This window comes from Beta vulgaris, chromosome 5, assembly GCF_026745355.1.
Source record: "Beta vulgaris subsp. vulgaris cultivar EL10 chromosome 5, EL10.2, whole genome shotgun sequence".
NCBI classification, from domain to species: Eukaryota; Viridiplantae; Streptophyta; class Magnoliopsida; order Caryophyllales; family Amaranthaceae; genus Beta; species Beta vulgaris.
The window spans coordinates 56,491,401-56,517,957 of NC_079206.1; the positions used below are offsets into that span (position 1 = coordinate 56,491,401).

General features: G+C 34.6%; 2 protein-coding genes across 2 annotated transcripts; both read left to right on the forward strand.

Annotated features, from left to right (window-relative positions):
- Positions 1-4,260: 4,260 nt before the first annotated feature.
- LOC104894028 (thioredoxin-like 1-2, chloroplastic) lies at positions 4,261-6,785 on the forward strand. The gene is made up of 4 exons (XM_010680186.4): positions 4,261-4,987; positions 5,105-5,287; positions 6,016-6,180; positions 6,285-6,785. Exons 1-4 carry the CDS (start codon positions 4,769-4,771, stop codon positions 6,522-6,524), a joined length of 807 nt encoding a protein of 268 aa, XP_010678488.1. The 5' UTR covers positions 4,261-4,768; the 3' UTR covers positions 6,525-6,785.
- Positions 6,786-16,542: 9,757 nt separating this feature from the next.
- LOC104894029 (histidine biosynthesis bifunctional protein hisIE, chloroplastic) lies at positions 16,543-25,590 on the forward strand. Its single transcript, XM_010680187.4, has 7 exons — positions 16,543-16,725; positions 17,601-17,699; positions 18,452-18,626; positions 23,984-24,229; positions 24,314-24,409; positions 24,496-24,647; positions 24,920-25,590. Exons 3-7 carry the CDS (start codon positions 18,459-18,461, stop codon positions 25,122-25,124), a joined length of 867 nt encoding a protein of 288 aa, XP_010678489.1. The 5' UTR covers positions 16,543-16,725; positions 17,601-17,699; positions 18,452-18,458; the 3' UTR covers positions 25,125-25,590.
- Positions 25,591-26,557: the final 967 nt, after the last annotated feature.

Genomic DNA, 26,557 nt, shown 5'->3' on the forward strand with positions numbered 1-26,557 from the left:
TTGATTAGTATTAAATATAAACGTAACATGGTAGTATATTGAAAGGAGAATGTTATATAAGGTAGTTTTTTGAAAGAAAATTTTTAAAAGGTAGTTTTTTTAAAAAAAAATTGGTTATAAAAGGTAGTTTTTTGAAATTTTCCCTTATAAAATTTTACGGTTAACTTTTAATTTGTTCATTCGGTCCCCGTAAAATAGTTGCTCAAGATTCGCCATTGGCTACGGGGGTGGGAGATAGGGGGAAGGGATGGGGTCAGGTGTTATAGGGTTAGGTGTTAGCTAGGGGGTTAGGGGTTAGGATTAGGTGTTAGGATTATAGGACTTAATTAAAATTAGAGGGGTTAATTAGGATTAATGACTAATAGAAATTTAACGTCGTTAGTCATTAAAGACATTTCATGCATTTTATTGAAATAGTAAGAATACCTCTATATCCCATGAAATTTCTCAGGCTACTTGATCAACCGATAAACTTATCCTATCACAACGCAGTAAGAATTGGAATCCAATCACTTCAAGCTGCCTAGTGCAATCAATCAATGAGCAATGATAGACAAATAATTTATTGCAAGATGAACTGATGAAGCATTGTTACGAAAAACAATGGGCATCAAATGATGAACAAAACCATCTAGAGCACAAAATCAAGGGGCGCGCACGCATTTTGATACTGTTTACAATCGTTGTCATGTTATCTTGGGCCAACAATTTTAATGCTCACATGATATCCGATGAATTGATGATGAGATTTGCAGTTCGATGCTCAATTAGGAAGGACGCCAGCACCACTTTACTGTCGTGGCCTTCCGCCCTTCATAAGCAACTCATGGAGTCATGGTTGAGTGGTCCTTTTATTCTTTTAATTTGGATTTAAAGTTCTAATCCCTATTTTTTTAGATAGTGAGAAACTAAATTGAACTAAACTTAAGTAAATTGACAATAAATTTAAAACTTATTTCCTTTATTTCTTTTAATTTATACTCCCTCCGTCACATAATGTAGTGTTTGTTTCTTTTTTACACGGTTTCGAAAATGTGACTTTGATCTTTAATATCTTCAATTTCGTATTAATAAAAAATATAAAAAGTTGATATTGTGAAACTAGACATTGAGACGAGTCTAACAAGATCCGACATGAATATGTTTTTGTATATATACAAATGAGAATATTCGGTCAATGATTTTAAATTTTGACCCACCAAAAATGAATTAGGCACTATATTATGGGACGGAGGGAGTAATAATTTTTTTAATAATAAATATTTATTAGGGTTTTTTCACCAGGTACCCCTGTGGTTTTCCAAAATTCATGGGGTACCCCTGGTTTTAAAAAAATGCACCAGGTACCCTTATTATTAAAGTTAAATGCACCAAATACCCTTAATGACTAACGGTGTTAAGTTTCCGTTAGTCATTAGGGTTAATTAACTTTCTAACCCTAACATTAAGCCCTAATCTTAACACAACCCCTCCCCCACCCCTCCCCCACCCACGCAGCCCCCACCCCTCCCCTTACCCCTCCCCCTCCCCACCCACCCAGCCCCCTACCCACCCACGCAGCCCCCACACCTCCCCACCCACGCAGCCCCCCACCCCGTCGAATTCCCCCCTCCCCACACCCACCCCCACCCCGTCGAAATTCCTCCTTCATTTCTTTTTTCTCTCTCCTTCTTCTTCATTGATTTCTGATTTCGAAAATGGTTTCGAAAAAGTTTTCATAATTGGTTTTCGAAAATGATTTCGAAAATCGTTTTCGCAAAAGGTTTTCGAAAACTGATTTTCGAAAATGGTTCTCGAAAATAATTTCGAACATGGTTTTCGAAAATAATTTCGAAAATGGTTTTCTAAAATAATTTCGAAAATGGTTTTGAAAATAATTTCGAAAATGTTTTTAAAATTGATTTTCGAAAATGTTTTCAAAATCTGTTTTAGAGGGTGCTGGGTCTAGTGGTTTTTACAGTACAAGGGAGGTGGTGGTGGGTTGCTGCTAGGGGAGGGGGAAGCTGCCGGGGGTGGGGGTGGGGGTGGGTTGGGGAAATCTAGGGGGGATGATGAGGACTGCTGCAGGGGGTGAGGGAGGGAGGGAGGGGGTGGTGGTGGTTGGGTGGTGGTTGTGGTTTAAAGTCATGGGGTTAGGGTTAGGTTAGAGGTTAGGATTTAGTTAATTAATTAGGGTTTAATTAGGGTTAGAGAGTTAATTAACCCTAATGACTAACGGAAACTTAACACCGTTAGTCATTAAGGGTATTTGGTGCATTTAACTTGAATAATAAGGGTACCTGGTGCATTTTTTTTGAAACCAGAGGTACCCCATGAATTTTGAAAAACCACAGGGGTATCTGGTGAAAAAACCGTATTTATTATTATATATTTTATTTAATAATAATGTCGCTTATAGAAATAACAATATATCTCTTTATTTGTATCTTCTTGCTACTTTCAACTTCCAAATAATTATCATTTTTCTATGAAATTATGATTTTCACCATGAACTTTCTACTTTCCTAAATTCTTGTGCAATAACATATATAGCAGGTAATGAAGTAAAAAGAGACAAAGAGAATACTTGGTTGGCACCCGCACCACAATAGATTTCGGTTTCAGTCCTAAATTCTTGTGCAATAACATATATAGCAAGTAATGAAGTAAAAAGAGACAAAGAGAATACTTGGTTGGCACCCGCACCATAATAGATTTCAGTTTTAGTCGTTTAATTAAATTTGTAAAGCAAATAGTATATATTTCTTCCTCTAATTTATCTTATTTGTTCTATTTTGACTATATATCTTTATAACTATATCCATACACATGTTACATACTTACATTGACTTTTTATAAATATATTTAAAAACACATTTTATTATAACATTTATTAAAAAAATTTAATACATTATCAAATCTTATAGTTTTTTTACTAATAAATTGATTAGCATCATTCTTTCCAAAAAAAAAATTGATTAGCATCATTAATAGTGATTTTTTTTTTCGTTTCAAAAAAAAAATAGTGAACTTTTTTGTATTAGCGAACATGACAAATCTAAATGAGACAAGTAAGAAACCAAAGGGGTTAATAATTTTGTGGGACTACTGGTAAATTTGAGATAAATAGTTCCATATTTTCTATTTTCTAAAAGTAATTTCCCATTCTTTCAAGCTGTAACATTTCATTTTAAAGAATTGGAACTCATAATTTTGTTTATTGATGATTAGTTGATCACTATGAATTAGATCTGACGATAAACTAAACTCTCATTTTATTTGTCGAATCATGCAATCTTTTATGAAAATCTCTATCTTTTCTATATAATGTTGAAACACAAGTTATTTGTTTGAATAGTGACTGCAGATAATAATTTAATAATTATGCAAAAATTTATATTATTGGCATTTCTTTGAAGGAATTGTGAATAACAAGCTCTAAGCGCCTACAGAACAGAGAATGAACCTCAATTGCATTATAGTACACATCAAGTACCTAAGTGTTAGGAAAGAAAGGTGAAAAGATTTCAGCACAATTTTTTAGGACCTGTTCTCCTCAACTTATTTTCAGTTCAGTTCAGTTCAATTCATTTCAGTTCACTTGCAATCAGTTCAGTACAGTACTTCAGTTGCAATCAATTTAGTTCAGCTCAGCTCCAACTATCATTTCTTAGTTATAATTTTGATTCATTTTAGTTCAGTTGAGTTCAGTTCAGTTTAATTCAGTTCAGTTGCCATAAGTTCAATTCAGTTAAGTTGCAATCAATTCAGTTCAATTCAATTTAGTTTAATTCAGTTGTTTATGTCGAAGAGAACAGGCCCTTAGATTTATTTTCAGTTCAATTCGATTCAATTTAAACACTCTCTTATGTCTAATTCATTTCAATTCCGTTTAATTTCTTACAATACTAAAGAACGGATCTTCTATTTCTAAACAGTAAACACCATTCTTTTTTAAAAAAAGTCTTATAATTTTAGTATTACAAAATAGATCCTCAACCAACTTGATAGTCCACAACTCCACACTCCACACTCCACCCCACTACATTCTCAGAACCATACCATAAAAATAGGATCGGATAAAAAAGTAAAAGAATAAGATTGAGAGTGTGTACTATTTTTTCGTTCATTATCCAAACAAATTTTGAACTGACAACAATCCAAGTCAGCCACACGCAGTTGAGGCGTAAAATGGGAGTGAGAAATTGCAGATTAGATATAACGCCCAAAAACGCCTGCGGATATAAACATTTACTCACCTCCCACAAATTCATTTTATCTATCCATCCAAATATTTCAATCCACTTGCCACATCACATACTGCTCACTATTCGTTGTAAATCATTTTCAACATCCGTATTTTTCAGTTTTTTTATATTTGGATAATACATAGAAATATTTCTTGGATAAAGTTATACTTATACCCACCAACTTTTCGACCCCCACCATTATATTTGGTTTTTCTCTTCTTATTTCATCTTCCTCATCGTTTTTCCATCACAAGTTCAAATCTTTTTTTTTTCTCTTCGTTTTTCTTCAAATTCTCTCACAAATTCTGAACTGGGTTTTCCATTAATTTCCAATTTTTCCCTTTTTTAAGCTTTCAAAGTTCGAAATTTGATAAAAAAAAATTAGGTCCAAAGAAGAAAAAAAAAGACCTTTATTTTGTTCCATTATTGCGCTTTTTGATCTAAAAGTTCAAGTGGGTCTAACTTAAAAGTGCCATATAATCCATAAAAATAACACTATTTTTCTGGGTTTTTATTAAATTTTCTTGCTTTCTTCAATAATGGCTTGCTGTTCTATGAAACCTGGTGTATCTATTTCTGGGTACAATGAAACCACCATTGTTAAACCCAAAACAACTCAACAATTTTCTCTCTCCTCTAAATTTTATGACCCAAAAACCAAAGATCATGCAGATTTGAGTTGCCAATTTATGGGACAGACTCTTGTTGTTTCAGATCAGAAAAAACTACCTCTTTCCCCTGCCAAATTTTATGTTCAGGTATACCCTGTTATTTCTTTTTTATAATTTTATTTTTGTCAAATTTTTAGTATTTAATGGTATAAAATTGTGATTTAGAATAATGGGTATTTATATTTGTAATGTTTTTTTTTTCAGGCACAATCATCATATTGTGTAAGTAAAGCTCTTAGATGGTGGGAAAAGACATTAATGCCCAACATGTTAGAGATCCACTCAGCACAACAACTTGTTGATGAATTAAAATCTGCTGGTGATAAACTTGTTATCATTGATTTTTATTCTCCTGGTTGTGGTGGTTGCAAATCCCTTCATCCCAAGGTATTAATTTTAAATCTTCTTTTCAGTATTTTGGATTATTTAGAATTTTACTGGAATAAAATTAAAGAGAATGGAGGCCGAGGATCTATGTAATCGAACTTTGGAGATAAAGTTTTGACTGATGTAGCCTACTCCATTCAAATGGGATTAGGGATTAGGATTTAGGCCCTATTCGGCACAATTTCAGTTTAATTTAGCTAGTTTCCTGAATTCCTCCACCAATTTTAGTTGAGTTTAGCTAAAAAAAACTTTAGGGTACGTTGTTTTTGGCATTTTGGCATAAACAAGCTAAATTGAAACGAATTGAAATGAATAGTGATATGTGAGAGTAAGGGTCTGTTCTCTTCGACATAAAATAGCTGAATTGAATTGAACTGAACTGAAATGAATAGTGATACGTGAGAGTAAAAGTATTGTCAAGAGCTGATCTGAACTGAACTAAACTGAAAATAAGCTGGGGAGAACAGACCCTATAAGTATTGTTCAAAGCTGAACTGAACTGAAAAAGCTTGGGAGACTTTTTCCGGGTTGGGTACCCGTACTCGTACCTGTATCCGTGCTTGATATAAGTATCTTGTATGGGTGTGTACCCCTTCCTAAAATTTCAAAATCTTGTCGTTTTCCGTCTCCGTTTTCGTATCCCAATCCCGAACAACTTTAGGACTATTTTTTTTAAGAATATTATGAGGATTTTTTTTTATTCTGAATTATATTTGTTAAATTTGCAGATATGTCAGTTGGCTGAATCAAACCCAGATGCAATTTTCCTGAAAGTTAATTATGAGGAGCTGAAACCAATGTGTCATGCACTGCATATTCATGTTCTGCCCTTTTTTAGGTTTTATAGAGGGGCAGAAGGCCGCGTCTGCAGTTTCAGCTGCACTATTTCAACTGTAAGTAATTTCTGTCCCCATTAATTGTTATTGATAATACTGGGTTTGTGATAAATATTTTGATTTATATGATAAACTAATTGTATATGTAATTAATTTTGCAGATTAAGAAATTTAAAGATGCATTGGCAAAGCACAATACAGAAAGATATTGTAGCCTTGGACCAGCAAAGGGGCTAGATGAATCTGAGATGATGAAATTAGCATCAATTGGTGAATTATCGCAAAAATCACGAGTACCGACATCGATTAGCAATGGATTATTAGAGGAATTGATTTTTGACAAGATTGATATCTCTAATCCATTGAATGTAGCAGAAAATAATGTAATGTTGGTAACATAATTTGGTACAAAATTGTTAGTTGATTGAGTGATGGAGATAAGCTATGCTCCATGATATCCATTAGGGTTGGCATTTTTTGGCTTTATGTTTCTTTTCTTTTTGTTTTTTAGATGTAAATATTTGTTAGGTTTGCTATTGGAGGAATGGGGTTCTGGTTTTTTTTATTGATCCCTATTAGATTGATCAAGATTATGCGTATTTGTATTTATATTATGATTTGGATGAGATGAAACAAAAAATACACATGATCATATTCAGGTACCAGACTGTCTTTATTGTTAACCAACTCTTGTTTGATGATTGCTTATATGCTTCCTTATGATAGTTTGGATAAGCATCTTTCATACCTTGTTATTATTTATTTTTAATAGTTTTCGAACCTTTCCAATGATGCAAAACAATGGAAGGGACCATCTAAGCAGGGAAAAGTTGATGCATTGAATAGTCCAATTACAAATATAACTACTATCAGTTAATACAATAAGCTAACAGTTATTACTTAATTGCTAAACAGGGCCTATGTGACATTCTTTTTGGGTAAAAGTGGAACAGAGTCAAATTAAGACAGACAATAAGATCTTAGTACAGCGAGATCAAAAGGTATTTTCTAAGTGTTATCAAAAGTATATCTATGGTGCCCAAAGTCGTACAATCTCCAAAAACACGAGGCTCTTTTCTAGCCCAACAACAACAACAATAATAATAATTAATAATTAATAGTAATAGTAATGGTAATAGTAATAGTAATAATAACATTAGTAATACTAATAATCATAATAGTCATAATAAACATGATAATAATAACAATAATATTAAGTTTTAAAATATAAGCATAATCAGAACTTATATGATCTAATCCGAACTTATCTGATCTGATGATCTGAACTTATTTGATCTGACATGAACTTATCTATCTCATCTGAACTTATTTTTTCTAATCTGATTTAATATGATTTAAAATAAGTAAAAAAAAGGTGAACTAAAGAATCACCTAAATCCCCAAATAAATGACACTTCTCATTTGAACTATTATTCTCATACCCATATAACTTTTCATGCTTTCATAAATAAAATGTTCTTGGTCTTAAAATTTCTTATAGAATTACTGGATTACACTTCCCGTATATAGTGAACCTAGTAACTGCATAGTAATTATGTATTCACTCAAAAGGATTGGTATGTAGTTGTCAGCCATCACTCTACTATATTCCCATGTGCATTGAGGATTTTGATGAAAGAACATGAGAGATGACAAAGTTATAGAAGCTGAGAGTGAGACAGATGCGGCGGTTTGCTAGGGTTGATATGGAGTAACTTATAACTTATAAGTTACTCTTTACTCCATGCTCCATAATCTAATATATACATTTGGGGTCGATTTTCTTCTTCTTGGGTAACCTTATGATTCTTATCCTTATTTTTATTTTTATTTTTATTTTGACATCAAAAAATCGTATATTAAATAAAAGAGAAATTACAGCCTAATACTAATACAACTACATTTACAACAAGCAAACAAACTTAACGAAACTTTAAGAGTTCTTACAATACATAGAAAACAAAACCAACAGAAAACGAGAAAGAGTCGTATATGACGGAGGGCATCGCTGGTCAAAGTTAGTGATAGTGGAGGTAAAACGTGGATCGCTGATGAATGTGGTGAGAGGAACGATTGTCGTTCACGATTCGGACAGCAAACAACCAATGGCGAGCGTCGTACTCGCCGCATGAACAATCCCAGCAAACTGTTATTGCTTGGGATTCTGGGCTCATGATCTTGTGAAGAGTCACAGTCCTATGTGACTCGATACTCTCGCTCGAGAGTATTGTAGGTTTCTCCGATATAAGGTAGAAACGTTGTCGTGTGGGCGTGCTGAAAACCACCAGATACAACTGGTGTGCCGCCTGCAGATTTGATTTTGTCAAGGCAAAGATCAGAAAGATCAATGCCAAGCTAGAAAGAGAGCTCAATAAAGTGAGCTCTTGAACACTTCGCCGGTTTGCGAAACCGGAAAACAAAGATCCAAACCATGAAAAACGTGCATCACCCCGACCACTCGCACAAGCCACTTGATTCACCTGTATCCACAACACAAATTCCAAAAAGACCACAAATTTGACTGCACTAAAACCCCATGCCTTATCCAACCAAATGACTCTTGAATTTTTAAGAAACAGATTGATAAACTTCTTGAAACTACTGATAAACAACCATACTAGGAACCCACTTAGGGTGACTAACAACCAAGGGGAAGGGGAAAGGGAGGCCCGACGCGAACTAGGGGGAAGGGGATAGGGAGGCCCAACATAACAAAGGGGGAAAGGGGATTGGGAGGCCCAACCGGAAACCGTGAAACCGGGGAAAGGGAGGGGGATGCCCGGACTCGACTGAATACCACGAAACAAAGGGATGGGGAACCAGCACAACAAGCCAAAGAGGAAAACGGACCTAGCGACGACGACGACGGGAGGGGGACGCAGGCAGATGCAACGACGGGGGAGGGGGAAAACCAACGACGACGGGGGAGGGGGAAATCTAACGACGACGGGAAGGGGGACACCGCGTTCCAGCGACGACGGGGAAGGGGCACCAGCTAGCCCAGACTACTACGACAAACCTAAAATAGAGAGAGAGAGGCGGGGCTCGACTGCCGGCGTGAGGAGCCGCGGTGGCCCACGCGACAGTCGAGCCCGCTAGGGTTTTCGATGTGCGGCGAGAGAGTTTTTAGGGTTGGAGGGAGAATTTTTTAGAGAGAGAGAAAGGTTTGTGAAGTTTTTTTTTTGTTTTATCCTTATTGAGTCAATAGAACCACATGATTATGGTTTTGTTTTGGAATCAATCAAACAGAAAATGCGAGGAATCCTTAACTATTTTTTAAAATTTGTTTTTCTTGTGCTGCATCATGGTTTAGCTATTAGGGCCTGCTCTCTTCGGCATAAAACAACTGAACTGAGCTGAACTGAACTTATTGGAGCTGAACTGAACTGAACTTATTGGAGCTGAACTGAACTGAACTGAACTGAATTGAATTGAATTGAATTGAATTGAATTGAATTGAATTGAATTGAATTAAATTGAATTAAATTAAATTGAATGTTATAAATATATAAATAATATTTTAAGCAATAATAATATGAATATTAAATAATAATTATAATGATAAGTAATAATAATGAATAATAATAATAATAGTATTTTGGATATTTCTAAATGATAGTTATAAATAAATAATATTAATAATCATAAATTAATAATAATAATAATAATAATAATTAATGATAATAATGATAATTAATAATAATTATTTTATATTATTTGTATTAATATATTTTACTCCCTCCGTTTCCTAAAGATCTTCCCACTTACTGTTCCTACAGATAACAAGGAAAATCAAGTTGTGTGGGGGCATGGTGTGAGTAAAGTAGGAGAGAGAAAGGGGTTAAGATAAATAAACAAATAAAAAGGGGTTAAAGTAGGAGAGAGAAAGGGCGTAAAATTGAATTAATAATGTATTGGTGGACCATATGATAGTGACATAAAAAGGTAAATAGGGAAATTTGTTTTGCCAAATAAGGAATAAAGCAAAAGAGGGAAGATCTTTTGGAAACACTCTTAAACGGAAAGAGGGAAGATCTTTAGGAAACGGAGGGAGTAATACTTGATGATGATATATAATAACAGTAATATCTAAGAAGTAAATTAATATTACTATTTTAATAATTAGATTTAATAATATAAAAATATTTAGTAATAAAAATAATGATTGGGTTGGACCGCGAAAATTACATCATAAAACGTCTTGACGCGATTTTATTGGTTTATGGGCTAAAAAAAGTGGGTTTATTTGTGCTTTGACTTAAACCATGTTCCTCCTAATAAATAGTAATAATAATGAGTAAAGGTATAATAAACAAAATAATATATAGAAACAATAATAATAATAATAATAATAATAATAATAATAATAATAATAATAATACTTAATAGTAATGATATATATTTAAATAATAATAATAAGAGTAATTAGTCAAATAGATTATACCAACATAATAATTATATTTAACAAAATGATTATAAAAGAATGGAGCTGAACTGAACTTATTGGAGCTGAACTGAACTGAACTGAACTGAAAATAAGCTGGGGAGAACAGGCCCTTACTCCCTTCGTTTCCTAAAAATCTTCCCTCTTTTTGTTTAACTGCGTTTCCAAAAGATCTTTTCTCTTTTACTTTATTCCTTATTTGGAAATTTTCCCCCCTTTTTCCCCTTTTATGTCCGTATCATATAATCTACCATTACATTATAAATTCAATTTCACTCCCTTTCTCTCTCCTACTTTAACCCTCTTTATTTGTTTATTTATCTTAACCCCTTTCTCTCTCCTACTTTACCCACCCCACACCCTACACCTCACACAAATTGATCCTCCTTGGTATCTGTAGGAACAGTAACAAGGAAGATTTTTAGGAAACGGAGGTAGTATATTTTATAAATGTAGCACCTAACTTAGGGTTCAATTAAACAGCTATTAATATAAATATAGCACCTAACTAGGATTCAATCATCTTTAATTGGGTTAACACTTAACTACGTTAAGCTTGTTTCAACTTGAGGAAATTCTTTCTGAAGTAGACAAATACAAAAGATTGGCAAGTAACGAGTTTCTTCCCTCTTGTTTTTACCTATAAATTGACGAAGTAAAACAGTAGGAATATTGTATTATATCTTTAAGTTTTCTAAATATATGTTAATATTCTATCTTATTCCTAAACTTTATGGTTTGGAATTTCTTGTACTATACATATCGTGATCATGTGAATGAGAAAGTTAAGTTGTTGAATTTAGTTTGTCATGGTATCAAGAGCCTAATAAGAAAAACAAAAAAGAAAGTTGGTAAAAACAACAAATTATTACCAGACAATCCTTGAAATCACTGGCTCTGCTGAATTCAAGTACTTTTTCTATAAGAATGAAAAAACCGAGCCGTCATATTCAACTATCAAAATCCTAAAGGTTCTCAGTCCTCACGACTGGAATCAAGACACAAGTAGAATAAATGCTATTTGCTGCGGTGATATTGCTGCGGTTTTACCTATACATAGAAAATAACAATATTGCTACGGTTCCCGCCCAAAACCGCAACAATATTGTTCAACGGATACATTTTGAAAAAAATGTGGGGCCTGGGGAGACTAATATTGCTGCGGTTTTGGTCTGAAACCGCAGCAATATGGAATCAATAGGAAACTTTTTGAAAAAAAGTTGACTATTTGACCAAAAATATTGCTGCGGTTTTTGGAAAAATTCGCAGCAATATATTAAAATAATATTAAAAAATAATATTTTAATATATTGTTGCGGTTTTTATCAAAAATCGCAGCAATATCATTAAAAAATATTAAAAACACAAGTATATATAAAACATGCGGGTCACAAGTAGGGTTTTTATTAGTGTTGCATCTCCTCTAACCCTCAGCATCCTCTCTCCTCTAACCCTCAGCGTCCTCTCGCCTCTCCTCACTCCTCTCTCCTCACCTCTCCGGCCGTTTCTCTCAACCTCTCCTCTCTCCTCTCAAACCCTCACTCTCTCTCGCTCCAGATCTACTCGTCGCCACCCTCCTCGATTTGTTCGTCCACCCTCGATTTGTTCGTTCACTATCGCAACAAATCCACCCTCTCGCTCCAGTTCGTTCACTCTCCTCGCCGGTCCAGTTCGTTCACTCTCCTCGTCGGTCCAGTTCGTTCACTCTCCTCGTCGCTCCAGTTCGCAACAAACCACTTGATGTTAGAAAAGATTTGTTCGTCCACCCTCGATTTGTTCGTCTTCTTTCTCAACGAGTTCAGATCTGGGTCGCTCTCGGTTGGTTAGTTGCCGGCGACAACTCTTCGTTCGCAGCGATTTTTTCGAACTGCACGCGCATCGAAGTTTCGGTTGGTCGCGGGCGACAAGGACGACGTGTGGATGGTGGCCGGCGGTTTAGATTTATTTTGTTTCCTTTATTATTTGGATTTGTTTGATTTTAACACTCGTTTTTTTGTTTCTTAGGTTTCATACTTTCTGTTTTTGAGCTTTCATTCGTTTTTTGGGTTCTGTATTTTTTTTTTCCTTTTTCCGTTTCTTTCATTATTTTAGATTTGTAGAATTTTTATTTTAGGAATTTTAAATATATTTTTTGTTTTTTTCTTTTAGTAATAGTCATTGTAATTAAAATTTAAGTTGCCATAAGATCTAATAAACAAATTTATTTTCATCCTTCATTTTGAGATGTTGTGCACTGAACTTGCGTCAATTTATATGCGAATTTTGTGGATAATGGATTGGTTTGTTGTCTGATTTTAATTTTTCATATGTGATTGCAAAATGGCCAAAAAAAAATAATTTTTTTTGGTTACCAAGACCTATTGCTGCGGTTTTGGGCCAAAACTGCAGCAATAGTTTGACATATTGCTCCGGTTTTGGCCCAAAACCGCAGCAATACTCTCTGTTAAATATGTAATACATAAAAATATTGCTGCGGTTTGGCCTAAAAACCGCAGCAATATTATTAATACCTATTGCTGCCCCCTTAATTGCGGCGCGCCCAAAACCGCATCAATATGGCACTTTTTAACCGCAGCAAATAGCATTTATTCTACTAGTGAGACCTTTCAAAACACAAAGCCTTCCCTATTAGCTTCAATAACACATTCCCACATTGAAAAACCTTTAATTATTGGAATTATCAACAGGCTTGGTTTTCCACCTTCCTAATACAAAACAATATATTATCCCATTAATGGTTAATCTACTTTAACAGTAAAATCATACAGCCAGAAAAATTGCCATCTTGGTTTACACATTGGTGTAAATTCTATGGCTCTTCTACTGAAATCCTTCACCCTGAAGTCACAAAAAGCTATAATACTTTCAGAATCCAATATAAACCTTCAAATATTGAAAGGCGTTTTCCTGCCTTATGTTTATTTTCAATGAAGTTCTACCTCTCTTGGGTTTGTCAATGGTTCCTCGAAATAAACCAAGATTACGGGGGCATGGTTCTACAAAGAAAATTTAGAACTAGATGGTGGTCAAACTTCAATGCTGCATAATATATTCTTGAACCAGCCATTAGAGAATGGTTAAAGAAAAACAGTAACACAAGTGTCATGACACCAGGGGCAGAACAATCTCAGTTCCTAGCCCGAAAATCACAAGCAAATTCCTTGCTTGCCTCAGCTAAAACCCCCAAAGATTACGCATGGATCCTTCGACAGCTAGCTCATAGCATGTCTGAATCCTCCATAACTTCGGACAATGAAACAATAGCAGACTCCTCCATCCACCTGAGTGACGATGAAGAAGATGCTAGTTTCCAGACTTAAAAAAAAAAAGTTCTCTCACTATCTTCAAAGCAACAACAGGGTTTACGCAGCAACAAACAAAATGCTTCAGAACTACAGTCTTACTTGTATTTTTGAACAGCAACAGACAAATTCCGATCCTCAACAGTAAGAAGCTGCAAAACTATTCTTCAACAGTTTAAAGCTTAATTTTGAACAGTTTAAAGCAGAAGACAAATTGTTCATACACAGTAAAACAATGTGACATTAACAGTTCTCCCCTGCCTATAAATTGAGGACTCTTCTTCAGTTGAAGGCAGAGCAAAATACACGGTTATATTAGCTCCTCAGAAAATCTCTTGTAACTCTCTTAGTAGTATCAGTTTCATTTCAAGACGATTTGTAAGTCTTTCCTATTAAGCAATGACTGGTTAAACCGCCTTATTTTTTTAATTGTTTTATGTTCTTTAAGTTTTTATCTTTTCTCTGTATTATCTGTTAACACCCAGATCCTTGGCATTACATATATACATACACACACACACACTCCTTGGCACTATATATATGAAGGTGATTCTAAATCTAGTAGTATTTTGTTTGAATATGGGAACAAGTAGTAAATTTGATTTTTTTCATGAGAATTTCTATTTACTTGGGACCTAGGTAAGTAGATTGCTACATTTTGTGAAAAACAACACTTCTTAAACAGTTTTCCATATTTTTACCAATCAAACAACTCCACACTATATTAATTCTTAAGAAGTTCTACTTTAGATTTTTTTTTTATATTAATCGATTATCAAACAAACACTTAATTACAGTTAGCAAACTATATAATAGTTTCGCTCTATAAGATGACAGAATATACTCTTTGCATGAATTGTAAGAGTGAATTCTCTTCTCTTTTCCTTAATTAAATAAAAATAATAAAAAGTTTGAAAGTTTAACGAATTCAAATAATTTTAGATTAGTTTCAATAAATCAAATAAGTTCAAGTAAGTTTAAATTAGATACAAATTGCAATAAGTTCTAACACCTTAAATAAAATTAGTTACAATAAGTTTGAATTTGTTCCATAAATTCTAGGCAAATTATCAGTGGTAGTCTTTAAATTTGGCTTTTTTATCATTGATAGCCAAAAAAATTTTGATTATCAGATATAACCTTGAGGTTTTGGCTATACTTGAAAATGTGGTATTAACAACCATTTTTTGCCATAAACAGTTGTTAACAAGGTTGTTTTCATCGTAATTAAGGTCTCTAGTGCCTAAAATAACATAGACTATCCTTGATAAACTTTCTTTTGTTCATATCTTTTGTAAAGCGAGTGGAATAAGTTTTTAATAAGACATGAAGCTAAAATAGATTTTATAAAGGTGACTCATATCATTCTAGCTTATGAAACCATACTTAATTCAAAAGCAACCCTTTCAACAATTGTTTTGAAGAAAAATTATTGCTAATGCAATATTTTCAAGTATAGCCAAAACCTCAAAGCTATTTCTGATAAGCAAACTTTTTTTGACTACCAAATACCAATGATAAAAAAAAAGCCACAATTGAAGGCTGTCACTAAAAATTTCCCTAAATCTTAATGAGTTTTTGGATAAATTTTATGAAAAAAAGGTGAATACAATCCACATATTGGAACTTATTTTACAAGGTGTTAAACAACATTAGAACTTAGCAATAATCTATAGGACTTTAGCAGTTATAGAAACTTTAAAACTATCTACAAATTTTAGACCTAAAACTTTATATTTTTTGTAAGGTGACGAAATCGCACCCTAATACTTCTTTATTTCCTCATCAATCTGCCCAAGTAATAATAATAGTAATAGTAATAGTAATAGTAATAGTAATAGTAATAGTAATAGTAATAGTAATACTAATGATGATGATAATAATAATAATAATATTAATATTAATATTAATGATAAAATAATCGTAATTGTAATAATAATAATTATTATCGTTATTTTATTATCATTATTTTATTATCAAAGAGATAAATTAGGAACTGAACAAAACTGATTGAAATTGAGGCTCCGTTTGGTTGGATGTAAAATATTTTACACGGAAAATTCAATTGTGAAGCTAATTTTTTTGTTTGGTTCAATCTAAAAAAGTTATGGAAAAGAGAAAAATAGAAGGGGAAGGGAGAGGATGGATAAGAGGAGAGTAAAAGGTTGCTAAGAAGAAGGGAGAAAAATGTATTTTTCCTTATTTTCTAAAGAAAATAATTTCCACTTATAGCTACTTTGATAGAAAACTTGTGTTTGCATCCCTTAGCACACCAAACAACGAAAAATGAGAGGAAAAAGAAAACTATTTTTCATGGAAAATATTTTACACCCTGCCAAATAGAGCCTGAATCCAACTGAGGGCCTGTTCTTCCCAACCTATTTTCAGTTCAATTCAATTCAATTCAGTTCAGTTCAGTTTAATTCAGTTCAATTATGTTCAGTTCAGTTCAGTTCAGCTCTGGACAATAGTTTTACTCTCACATACCACTATTCATTTCAGTTCAATTCAGTTGTTTTATGCCGAAGAGAACAAATCTTGATTATAACTAAAATGAAAATAAGATGGAGAGAACAAACTAAAATAATAATCATATTTATATGATCATATTTGAAATCATAATAAATTTTCGATACACGATAAGTTATTATAAACTCGTCAATTGAAATTTTTTCTTTTTAAATCTTTTGGAGTCTTACATTTTCGGGTGTTTTGCATCAAAAGAAAAATCTTAAACTACATAGATAGTTAGATACAGGCGTATAGTAAGTTCGTCACTCAATTCCTTTAGAACCTCTAGAACCTCTCATACGCAAATTCGTCACTCATACGCTACTTCCAAAGCTCGAATTGCAGGTTGTTGTTTTGTTCCTTTGATGAATCTACTTGTTTTCTTGCGGATTTTGGTGTGGAATTGCGATTCTTAAGATCTACTTCATTTGATTATTCATGCGATTGGTTTTATGCGGTTGTTATTGTTTGTTTCATGAATTCAACTTATTTTTCTTTATCTCATATACGTTATTTCATGTTTTTAGGGATAATTTACATGTTATAAACTTATGATTCGAATTTCCTGTATAACTTGTTAATTCATCTTTGTTTCATGGAACTAAATGATGAGAAAATTTATGTTACAATTTGTAGATACGCATATTTTTGTTCACTTGTTCTTGTTTAATTTCATCAGATCAATTTTTCAAGTGTTGTGGCTGGAAATCAGGGATGAATGAACTGTCATCCCCGGGCCCAGGGCGGCCGCCCCTCCTGCCCTGGCTCAGGGACGGGCCTGACTAGAAACAGAATGGACAGTACATGTTAGAAAATCTCTTCTATTTGAGTTCTAGGTTTCTAATGGTGCTGAACTTAAGCTTGATTAGTGCCACAAGTGTGATGGAAAAACTTACAAATGAGAAAAGTCTCTCAATAGATTTGAAGTTTGGTGGAAAATTCTGTAAAATAGTGTAGCATTGGTGGGGTAGTACGAGATTTTGGGAAGGGATGATCGACACTAACGTTGCTTATTTTCTAATTATTTCAATTATAAAAAGGTAAAATTATCTATGGTTAAGTTCTACAAAATTTTAGGAGCTGTGTTTAGCACACCTCACTTCTATTTGCGATTGAAACAAATAAGAATTTACTCGGCAAACTTCCAAGCTTGTGGCATAATTCATAAAGTCCTGGGATTGTCTTGACTGGTTGATCCTCACACATTACTTGTCTACCAGCGCCAGCTAGCAATTGCCACTCACCGGCCGACCATCCGAGATATTCAGCGGACAGCAAGTGCACCACTTCTCCCACGGTCTAAGTTGCTGTGATTTTCCGTAAGCTTATAGTTTTTGTTCTAAATTTCACAATTCAAGTCATTTACTTTTAAATTTGGAATCTTGATTTGAATAAAATCTAGATTGTTTTTGAATATGGGTTCTCTTAGTGTTATTTAACATGCTAACAAGTATGAAATTAAATCCATTTGTGGTTTATATGTTTCTTGATTTTAATTTTGTTTGGAGTGATCAGGTAGAAGAGTTGTTTCGTAAGAGTTCTATACTGTTATATCATGTGGGTTTGTGACTTATTTTCATAATTGCATTACCTTTTATTTGGGGAATCAAGAGGTGGCATTTCGGTGAGGTGTGTTGATGGGGATGTTTGAATGATGGTATTGAGGTGTAATGTAGCTTAACTCAGTTCCGTCAATGGTTGTAGTTAGTTAATGAGTCATATTTTTTTATTGAGTTTGGACTCGACGGACGTTGTTAACTTTGGCTTGATGGGTCTATGTAGGTGTAGTAGGCTTCACCTTAATGGTTTCGTGATGTAATGAGCTTTATCTGCTTTCATCACAATGGATCTCTATGAGTTTAATTAGAAATGATAACTATTACTATGAGTTGGTAGATGCTAGAAAGTAGGATATGAAAAAAGAAGATTGTAATTCGATTTGTTGAATGAAATATTTCAACTAAGTTATTGTAATTGGTCTATTTAATCTTGTACTCACACCCAACTAAATCAAAATTTGTGCATCCGCCAGTGCTCTTAGCTCCCAAGGTAACTTGTTTTTCATTTGCAGTTCTTCAATGGCGATTCCCTTACCTCATTGTATTCAAACCACCATTGTTCCTCGGCGGAACTTTGTTGTATTTCCCAGGAGTTTAAATTCGAGATTTGGGTATATCAAGAAGACCCACTTCCAAGTTTTGGCATGCTCCTCTGTAGCAGATAAAGGCCTTTCGTCTGACAAGAGAGTATGTGCTTATCAACTGCTCCTTGCTTGTTCTATTATTGTTTTGCTTGGGTTCTTACTTGATGTAAGCTGGTGGCCTTCCATGTTCATTGAACAATTTTAGCCTAACTGCTGTTTGAAGTTCTGCTCTTTGATACCCTTGTCTTGAGAAGATATTCAATGGTTTAGTAATACCATATGACTCATAGTTATACCAATTATGAAACTTCTCAATTTATCTACGGAAGGACAAGTTATTGCTTTTATATTATCTGACAAAATCTCAAGTTTTTTTTTCTCGGTGGTTGTCCATGCGTTCTGTGCAGTTCTGTTCACTGGTAACTAGGGTGATAGGATAGAAAAACTATTCTAAAAGTATAGCAAATTCTTTCCACTTCTCATCGATTACTGGTTTCTTTACTTGCTCTTTCTTACAATGCAATAATAATTCTTAGGCTTCAAAAGTACCCAATGCCATTTGTGATAGTGGAGAGATTTTGTAGCTGTCTTCTCATTGACTATAGAAAATAATGCATTTTGCTGATAGACAAAATGAGATGACAAGGTCATGGTGATGAAGGTAATCTCCTAATCGTAAGGGTTGTTTCCGTCCATCACCGATGCAGCAGCAATTCTACTTTGAACTTTTAGTCAAGCTCTCATAGAAATTATACGCAGCCTTTTTATTTATGACTTCACTTGATAAATTTTTTTGGCTGTAACAGTTGAACATCTAGAATTATCTTCTGAATCTGCTATGCAAGATGTGTGGATTTTGCACTGATATAGTGTAGCTCCTTGAGCAATCTATACCTTTTTAAGAGACCCCATTCATTATTGCCATATTATAGAGTGACCGAATCAGTGATGTTGGAATGTTTGTTAAATGGTGTTTCTTTTTTTTCACTTTGTCTCTTTTGCTATTCTTAAACCCTTTATTAGGGGGCTGGTGTTCCCTTGTATTTCCAGCCTACAGTCATTTGTTTATGGCTGCATTACGAAAATGGTGTAGAACAATAGGGGTCTGTTTTGGGAAATATCTCCACTTCTCCAGCAACATCTCAGAATTTAAGTAAAGTTTGGTCTTTATAATCCTAAGTATACCCAGTAATCAGATAATTTTGCGTGTGATGTAACAATGTTTTGTTCAATTTTCCCGATTTCTCGTTTTTCTTCAGCTTTATTGTATCAGTATTGTCTTCCCCCACCCTACTTCTCTCTCTACATGAAAGACCAAAGTAATGTATCTAAAGCTTTATAACAATCTCACATTGACTTTTCTTTAGAAAGGCCATGTTTCCATTAGTAAAATTTGGTAATAGTTTTGGATGGAAGATTTAAAGCCAATATGATGGAGTTACATCCAGAAACTATTGTAGTTGTTTATCACATAATATCATGGCACTTACAAGTTACATCTAGCCATCTAGGAATTATAGTTATCTATCACAAATGTCAATTTAATGTCCTCCTAGTGAGAGAGATGGATGCAAAAGGTGATATTTTGGGAGGGAATTGTAATGAAAATTTCACAAGTAATTGAGACCTCATGCCATAGAAACAAATTGTAGGGATTTGAAAGAGAAGAAAGAGAATTGTGGGGTTTTGAGGGAGAAGAGAGAATTGTAGAGATTAGATAGAGAAGAGAGCATTGTAGAGATGAGCATAAAAGAAATTTAGAGATGGAAGAAGAAGAACAAGAGGAAGAATACAGGAAGAAAAATGTCTTTAGTTTTATTGAATTGTAGATATGAAAAGAAGTGAAAGGGGAAAATAGAAAATTAAGTCATGTAGCACAGGCATCTCTTTTTCCAGTGACCAACAAAATATAGGCTTGCTAGTCTTATCTTATCTTTATACCTCCTAATGCCATATGATGTAATGTTGCTGAACCGCTTTTTTATAAGAAGGTTAAAAGAACCCTGATTAATATTCTTTTACTATAAATGTAGTAATTTAACCCTTTATTATGCCGATGCAATCTGTTGTCTTTTGAATGTGATGCTTGTGAGACTTAAGGGGGTGTTTATGGTTGACCGTTGAATGTCTCAAACAAGGAACATAAGGAAGAAGTTTCTGGTTTCTCTGAAAAGTGCCCGACATTGCCCTGAGTTTGCAATTCTCATGACCTAGTGTACAATTTTGCTCAACATGTATAATCTGATCTATATAGTGTCTAAAATTGTTTTTTTAATGATAAATTTATAGTATATTGCTCTCTCTCCCTTGCCCATATCCTGAAATGTGCAAACTCCTACAAGATACAATCGTACTCTTAAGATCAAGGAGCCTGGTGGAAAAAGGGGGAAAACTCTCTGTTTATAAGCAGCTATTCATGGTTTCCCTGCAGGTGGACCTTTCGGAACCACAAGAATCCTTAGCTCGAATTGGATTTCGGGACCAGGTAGCTAATTGAGCTCTCATGGTTAGAGGTGGGCATGGGCCGGGCCAGCACGACCCGACCCGATTTGGTCCCGGCCCGGCGCGTGCCCGCTCGAGGCCTGGCCCGTTGTCCGCTACGTGGGCCGTGGGCCTGTCACGGTCAAGAAATTTTATTTCAGGCCCGCACCGGCACGAGCCCGCCTAGATGGTCCGTGGGCCGAATGCTCCTTTCCTTTTTTTTTTAGCCTAAAACGAGCAAAAATCCAAAAAAAACAACATAAAACACGGGCCAGCCCGCAAGAAGCACGAGCCCGGGCTGAGACGTGGACAAAATTTGGAAATTTTAGGGCCAGCCCGGCCCACCATTTCCCCTAGCCCGCGGGCCGAGCCCGTGAACAGGCCCGACCCATGCCCAGGTCTACTCACGGTATGTTACTCGGGTACTCGTTCCCAACTCGGGTATCTGACCCGACTGTTTTGTGAAACTTTTTCATGATTTTGAGTTCTCACATTATGTTACTCGAACTTGGGTATACATGTCCAAATATCCTACTCGTCTGTTTTGTGAAAATTTTCATGATTTTGGACCAAAATGAAGTGTCCAAGGGACACGGGCGGAACTATTAAGGAACAAGGGGTAGCATGTGCTACCCCTAATGGCCCGTTTGGTTAGTGGTTATAAATAGTGGTAATGGTAATGAAAGTTAGTGTAAATTGGTAAAGTAGTTTTCATGTTAATGACCATGGGAATGAAACTTTATCACAAAACATGAGTTTTCCTTTATAAATTTTCATTACCACCTAATACCACTATCCTATGTGGTAATAGATAGTAATGAGATTTTAGGAAGAAAATTGATATCTTGGGATGAAGTAGCATTACTAGGTAATGACATTGGATTTCTAGTACAAATTTACACTATAATGCATTACCATTCCCACCATTTATGACCTCTTACCAAACGGGCCGTAAAAAAAAATTTTAAAAAAAATTGCTAGGAAAAATATTGAGTAAAAACGTATATATAATAAAAAACTAACCATATATACTAAATGATTTGCGTGTCGCAGTGATTGCTTGTCTTTTTAAGATGCACTAATGATGTCCCAGCATCCCTAATTCGATTCCCGCCTAGCAGATTCTTCCAGCTTTGGTTCTTTTCTTTTTTTGCCCTTGTCTTTTCTATCTTCCTTAAAGTCTCAAATTCACTTGTAAATTCTAAGTAGCATATTATAAAAAAATTTATTTTAAAGGAAATTCCCGTTACTACTATTAAAAATAAGGAAAGTCATGGAGGAATTGTTTAGATAGGGGAATCGCAGTTTTTTGGAAAATTGATATTTTGAAAATAAACTAGTAAGTGTTGTAAAGTTGATATTTTGTTAAAGTTAATAACATAATAACACATTTTCTTAACATTTGTAGTTCAAATTGCATGACTTATACCAATTGAACACAACCCATGAATTTTTATAAAAAAGTTATATAATTGGAATAAATAGAGGAAAGCACCAAATAACCCCTTTTGCCCAAACTTCCAAGTACAATTGAAAAAAATCAAATGTTAAAGTTGTAAATTGACCAAATTTAAGTCATGGGAAATGATTTCCTACTAATATCATACCCTATTTACAAAAAAAAGGTTATAAGTGTTTAACGTGAATTATGTTTCAGTATTATCACTGCTATTTAGTATTTTTTTGTTGTTACCGCTGATTGGGAATCCTGGCTGCCAAAGGAGAGAGTACTATACAATTTTGTTATTTTGTTCAACATGTCTAATCTGATCTACATAGTGTCCGAAATTGTTTTCTCGATGATGTTAAATTTGTAGTATACTACTCTCTCTCCCTTGACCATATCTTGGAATGTGCAAACTCCTACAAGATACAATTGTACTTTTAAGACCAAGGAGTTAGCATAAAAAGGGGGGAAAGCTCTTTGTAGTCTGTTCCTAGTTTTCTTGTAGGTGGATCTTTCGGAACCACAAGAATCCTTAGCTCGAATTGGATACCAAATGCTGTCTAATCTAATTGACCAGGTTGCTAATTGAGTTCTCACTGTATGTTACTCGGACTAGGGTACGTGTCCAAGTATCCGACTCGGCTGTTTTGTGGAACTTTTTCATGATTTTGGATTCTCACGGTATTTTACTCGGACTCGGGTATACATGTCCAAGTATCCGACTCGGCTGTTTGTGAAACTTTTTCATGATTTGGACCAAAATAAAGTGTCCAAGTGTCCACCCATGTCTTAGTGTTTAGATCCGACACGGATACTTGAGGTAAAATGAAGAGTCCGAGTAACATACTTCTCACTCATACCGTGTGCCGAAATTTACATGTTTTTAGTAAAGTGAACAAGGTGATAGCAGGTGTCTGTCTACTTTGAGAAAATGTTACATGTCTAGATAATGAATTCTTTGATGTACTACCGATGTTTCTCCTGGAGGAGGTGTTGTCTTTTTAGTAGTATGCATTTGTTATTATCGCTGGAGCTTGTCTGCATATCTCAGGACTCCTATAACTATTTCCTAGTCTCTCATTTATTTGTTCATCGCCAGCCTTGTGAATGGATAAAATATATATTATTGGTTAAGTGTTAATACTTAATACTATACACCACCAGCATTGTCTTGAGAAGAAGAATCGCTGCAAATAAATTGGGTATTGTCTCAGCTGCTTCTCTCCAAAAAAAAACTTGTGATTTATAGTTTGGCTGCAGATCAGTTACCTTTGTTCTGTTTCACTTATTTTAGCTTCTAGGCTTATTTCTAGATATTTGTGTCTATACTCCATACATACATTATCACTTCTTTGATCTGTCTCTGCCTGTATTCTACTCTTTTTCTTTTTTTCTTTTTGAACTTATCTGATAGTTTTTGCTATTGATTTGTCATGTTTTTCAGTAGCTTTTTTTATGACAGCTCTGTCCATGTGATTTGTTATTCTTATACTATATGTTTAGAGATTAATCTAGAAATGTGACAATTTTAGGTTGAGACGTTGCTAGACAGTGTCAAGTGGGATGATAAAGGTCTAGCAGTGGCTATAGCTCAAAATGTTGATACAGGAGCTATATTAATGCAAGGCTTTATTAACAGGGTTGCACTAGCCACCACCATTTCGTCTCGCAAGGCAACTTTTTACAGCAGATCAAGGAAACAACTGTGGATAAAAGGAGAGACATCTTCTAACTTTATCAACGTACATGACATTTTCCTGGATTGTGACCGTGACTCGGTATGCATTATGCACTAAAATATATTTGATGAAATTTTGGTTTCGTCTTTAATTTGGCATATGAGACTCATCTGTGTTTATTAGATAATATACCTGGGGAAGCCTGATGGACCAACTTGTCATACCGGTGCCGAAACGTGTTACTTCTCCTCTGTTTCCAACATTGTTGAAAATTCTCAGGTTTTCCTTGTGCCTACAGTGTCCTACTGAGAATTGTCCTTTTTCGTGAAAATCAAAATTTTCCTTATTCTTTTTGTGCATTGCAGGTTGAAAAAGATCTATTGGCCATGACAACGTTGTACTCACTTGAATCAACAATTTCTGAGCGGAAAACTGAAATTGTAAGGAATTTAGAAAGCAAATCTTCATGGACAAAAAAGTTATTGCTTGATGAAAAGTTGCTCTGCTCAAAAGTCAGGTTTGTGACCTTTTCATACACAGCTATCAGTACATTCTATGTGAAGCATTCTCTTCATCTGAACTTTTTGGAATTTATTAGAACTTATCGGAACTTTTGAAACTTATCTAAACTCATTTTAACGTGTGTTAACTTATTTATTCTGAAACTTATTTTTGTTAAGGTAAAGAGAATGTACCCTAAGTTAGATATATAACAAGTAGAATGGTAGGCACAATGCCTAGTAAAACTAAGTTTGTTGTCTGAGCTCTAGTCTCATTTATTTATCTTAGGGAAGAAGCTGATGAGTTGTGCCGCACACTAGAGGATAACGAGGATAAGTCTCGAGCTGCTTCAGAGATGGCAGATGTGCTTTATCATTCTATGGTTCTTCTGGCACTTAAAGATGTGAAAATGGAGGATGTCTTTGAAGTTCTCCGAAAAAGATTCTCCAAATCAGGAATCGAAGAAAAGAAGAGTCGCAACTCGCAAAACTAGTTTTTCAAACTTCTCTCCTGACAAGCTTCTTGATCTGCTGCCTGCGGTCACTCTTCCTTTTAAAGGATATTGACAATGATATACTAACTCCTCTGTTTCCTTGTACTGTCTGGTGAAGAAGATATTTGATGTTGTTCCATGGTTATTTTCATATGGAACTATGGCCATGTGAAGCTCAGCATATGTGGTTTTTTTCTCTATGCTGCTCATACTTGGGATTCGTGTCGGACACTGGTATGTGTCTAAGTTTCCGACTTGGCTGTGAAAAAGTTTCCATGCTTTTAGCCAAAAATGAAGTGTCAAAAGTGTACAAGAATGAAGAGTTTTAACACATATATGACATATCTCCTCTAGGTACTCACTGTTGTGAATGAATAACTGAATAATGCTAATCATTAAAACATTGTTGTAGTACAATGGTTCTCTTTATATCATAACTTATGTCTCATTTATGGTTTGATTGTCACTGCCATAGTCGCTTGCTCCAAAGGGTACATGAGATTGCTAAGTGAGATATGCTTTCTTAAATGTGCATCAACCAGTAATATGTTTTATTTCCATTGTTAAATATTACAGGGTACAATGAAAAAGAGGGAAATCCTTACAGGAATAAGGAGACCCATTATTTTGATCCCTATTGGAGGGCAACATAACTTTATTTAAGTTACATGATAATGATAAGCTTAAATCTGATGCCATATTCTGTTCTTCATCATTGATGAAGCATATGGCTAATAATAGTAGCTCACGGGGCTAGCAATTGGAGTATGTGGTACCACAAATCCTGTGCATTTACCCAAACAATCAAGGTTTGTTTGTCCACAGTCTGTAATGCATTGGAGCATCTGTGATGACCCCTCCGTGACACACTTTCCTGCACATCCGATGACTTCGCTTCCGCATTCGAGAAAGCATTGAGGCATTGGCTCAGAATCAGCAGAGATCACTGAGAATAACAGTGAAGTTATTGCCAGGACACAAATGGCAAATTTTGCTTGTGGCTTCATACTTTCTCTTGCTTTATCTCCTTTTTTTTACCTTCGTCTATTTGGATGTGTTAGTTCTATTTGGTGATATAATACTAGTGTTATCTATGTGTATATATACTTAGTCGTTGAGAGAAGTATTAGAGTATATTGCATATGGGATAGTTTAATGTTTGGTCATCGAGATATTGTGATATGGGATAGCTTTTTTAGTTGAACTCTTTTGCCATTGCGTATAGCTTTTGTGGAATGTGGGAATTTTAGTGTGGTTTATCTGATGTTAATGATTTGTTCTACTTGTTTAAGGTACCTTATAAGTCATTACTTTTTATTGTTTGTCGCTCTTTGGTTGAATAACACTTTAATATTATGCTATTGTACTTTGGTGTCATATTGTTATCTTTGTTGTATTATTGAGACGTCCGCTTGATAGAATAGAGATGATAT

Bases quoted from the DNA above. Each gene is read 5' to 3' on its own strand.
- LOC104894028 (XM_010680186.4), top strand. From the start codon at position 4,769: ATGGCTTGCTGTTCTATGAAACCTGGTGTATCTATTTCTGGGTACAAT. The intron at 5,288-6,015 runs GTATTAATTTTA...TTAAATTTGCAG, and splicing joins GCAAATCCCTTCATCCCAAG to ATATGTCAGTTGGCTGAATC. The intron at 6,181-6,284 runs GTAAGTAATTTC...TTAATTTTGCAG, and splicing joins TCAGCTGCACTATTTCAACT to ATTAAGAAATTTAAAGATGC.
- LOC104894029 (XM_010680187.4), top strand. From the start codon at position 18,459: ATGGCGATTCCCTTACCTCATTGTATTCAAACCACCATTGTTCCTCGG. The intron at 18,627-23,983 runs GTATGTGCTTAT...TGACAATTTTAG, and splicing joins GCCTTTCGTCTGACAAGAGA to GTTGAGACGTTGCTAGACAG. The intron at 24,648-24,919 runs GTTTGTGACCTT...TATTTATCTTAG, and splicing joins TTGCTCTGCTCAAAAGTCAG to GGAAGAAGCTGATGAGTTGT.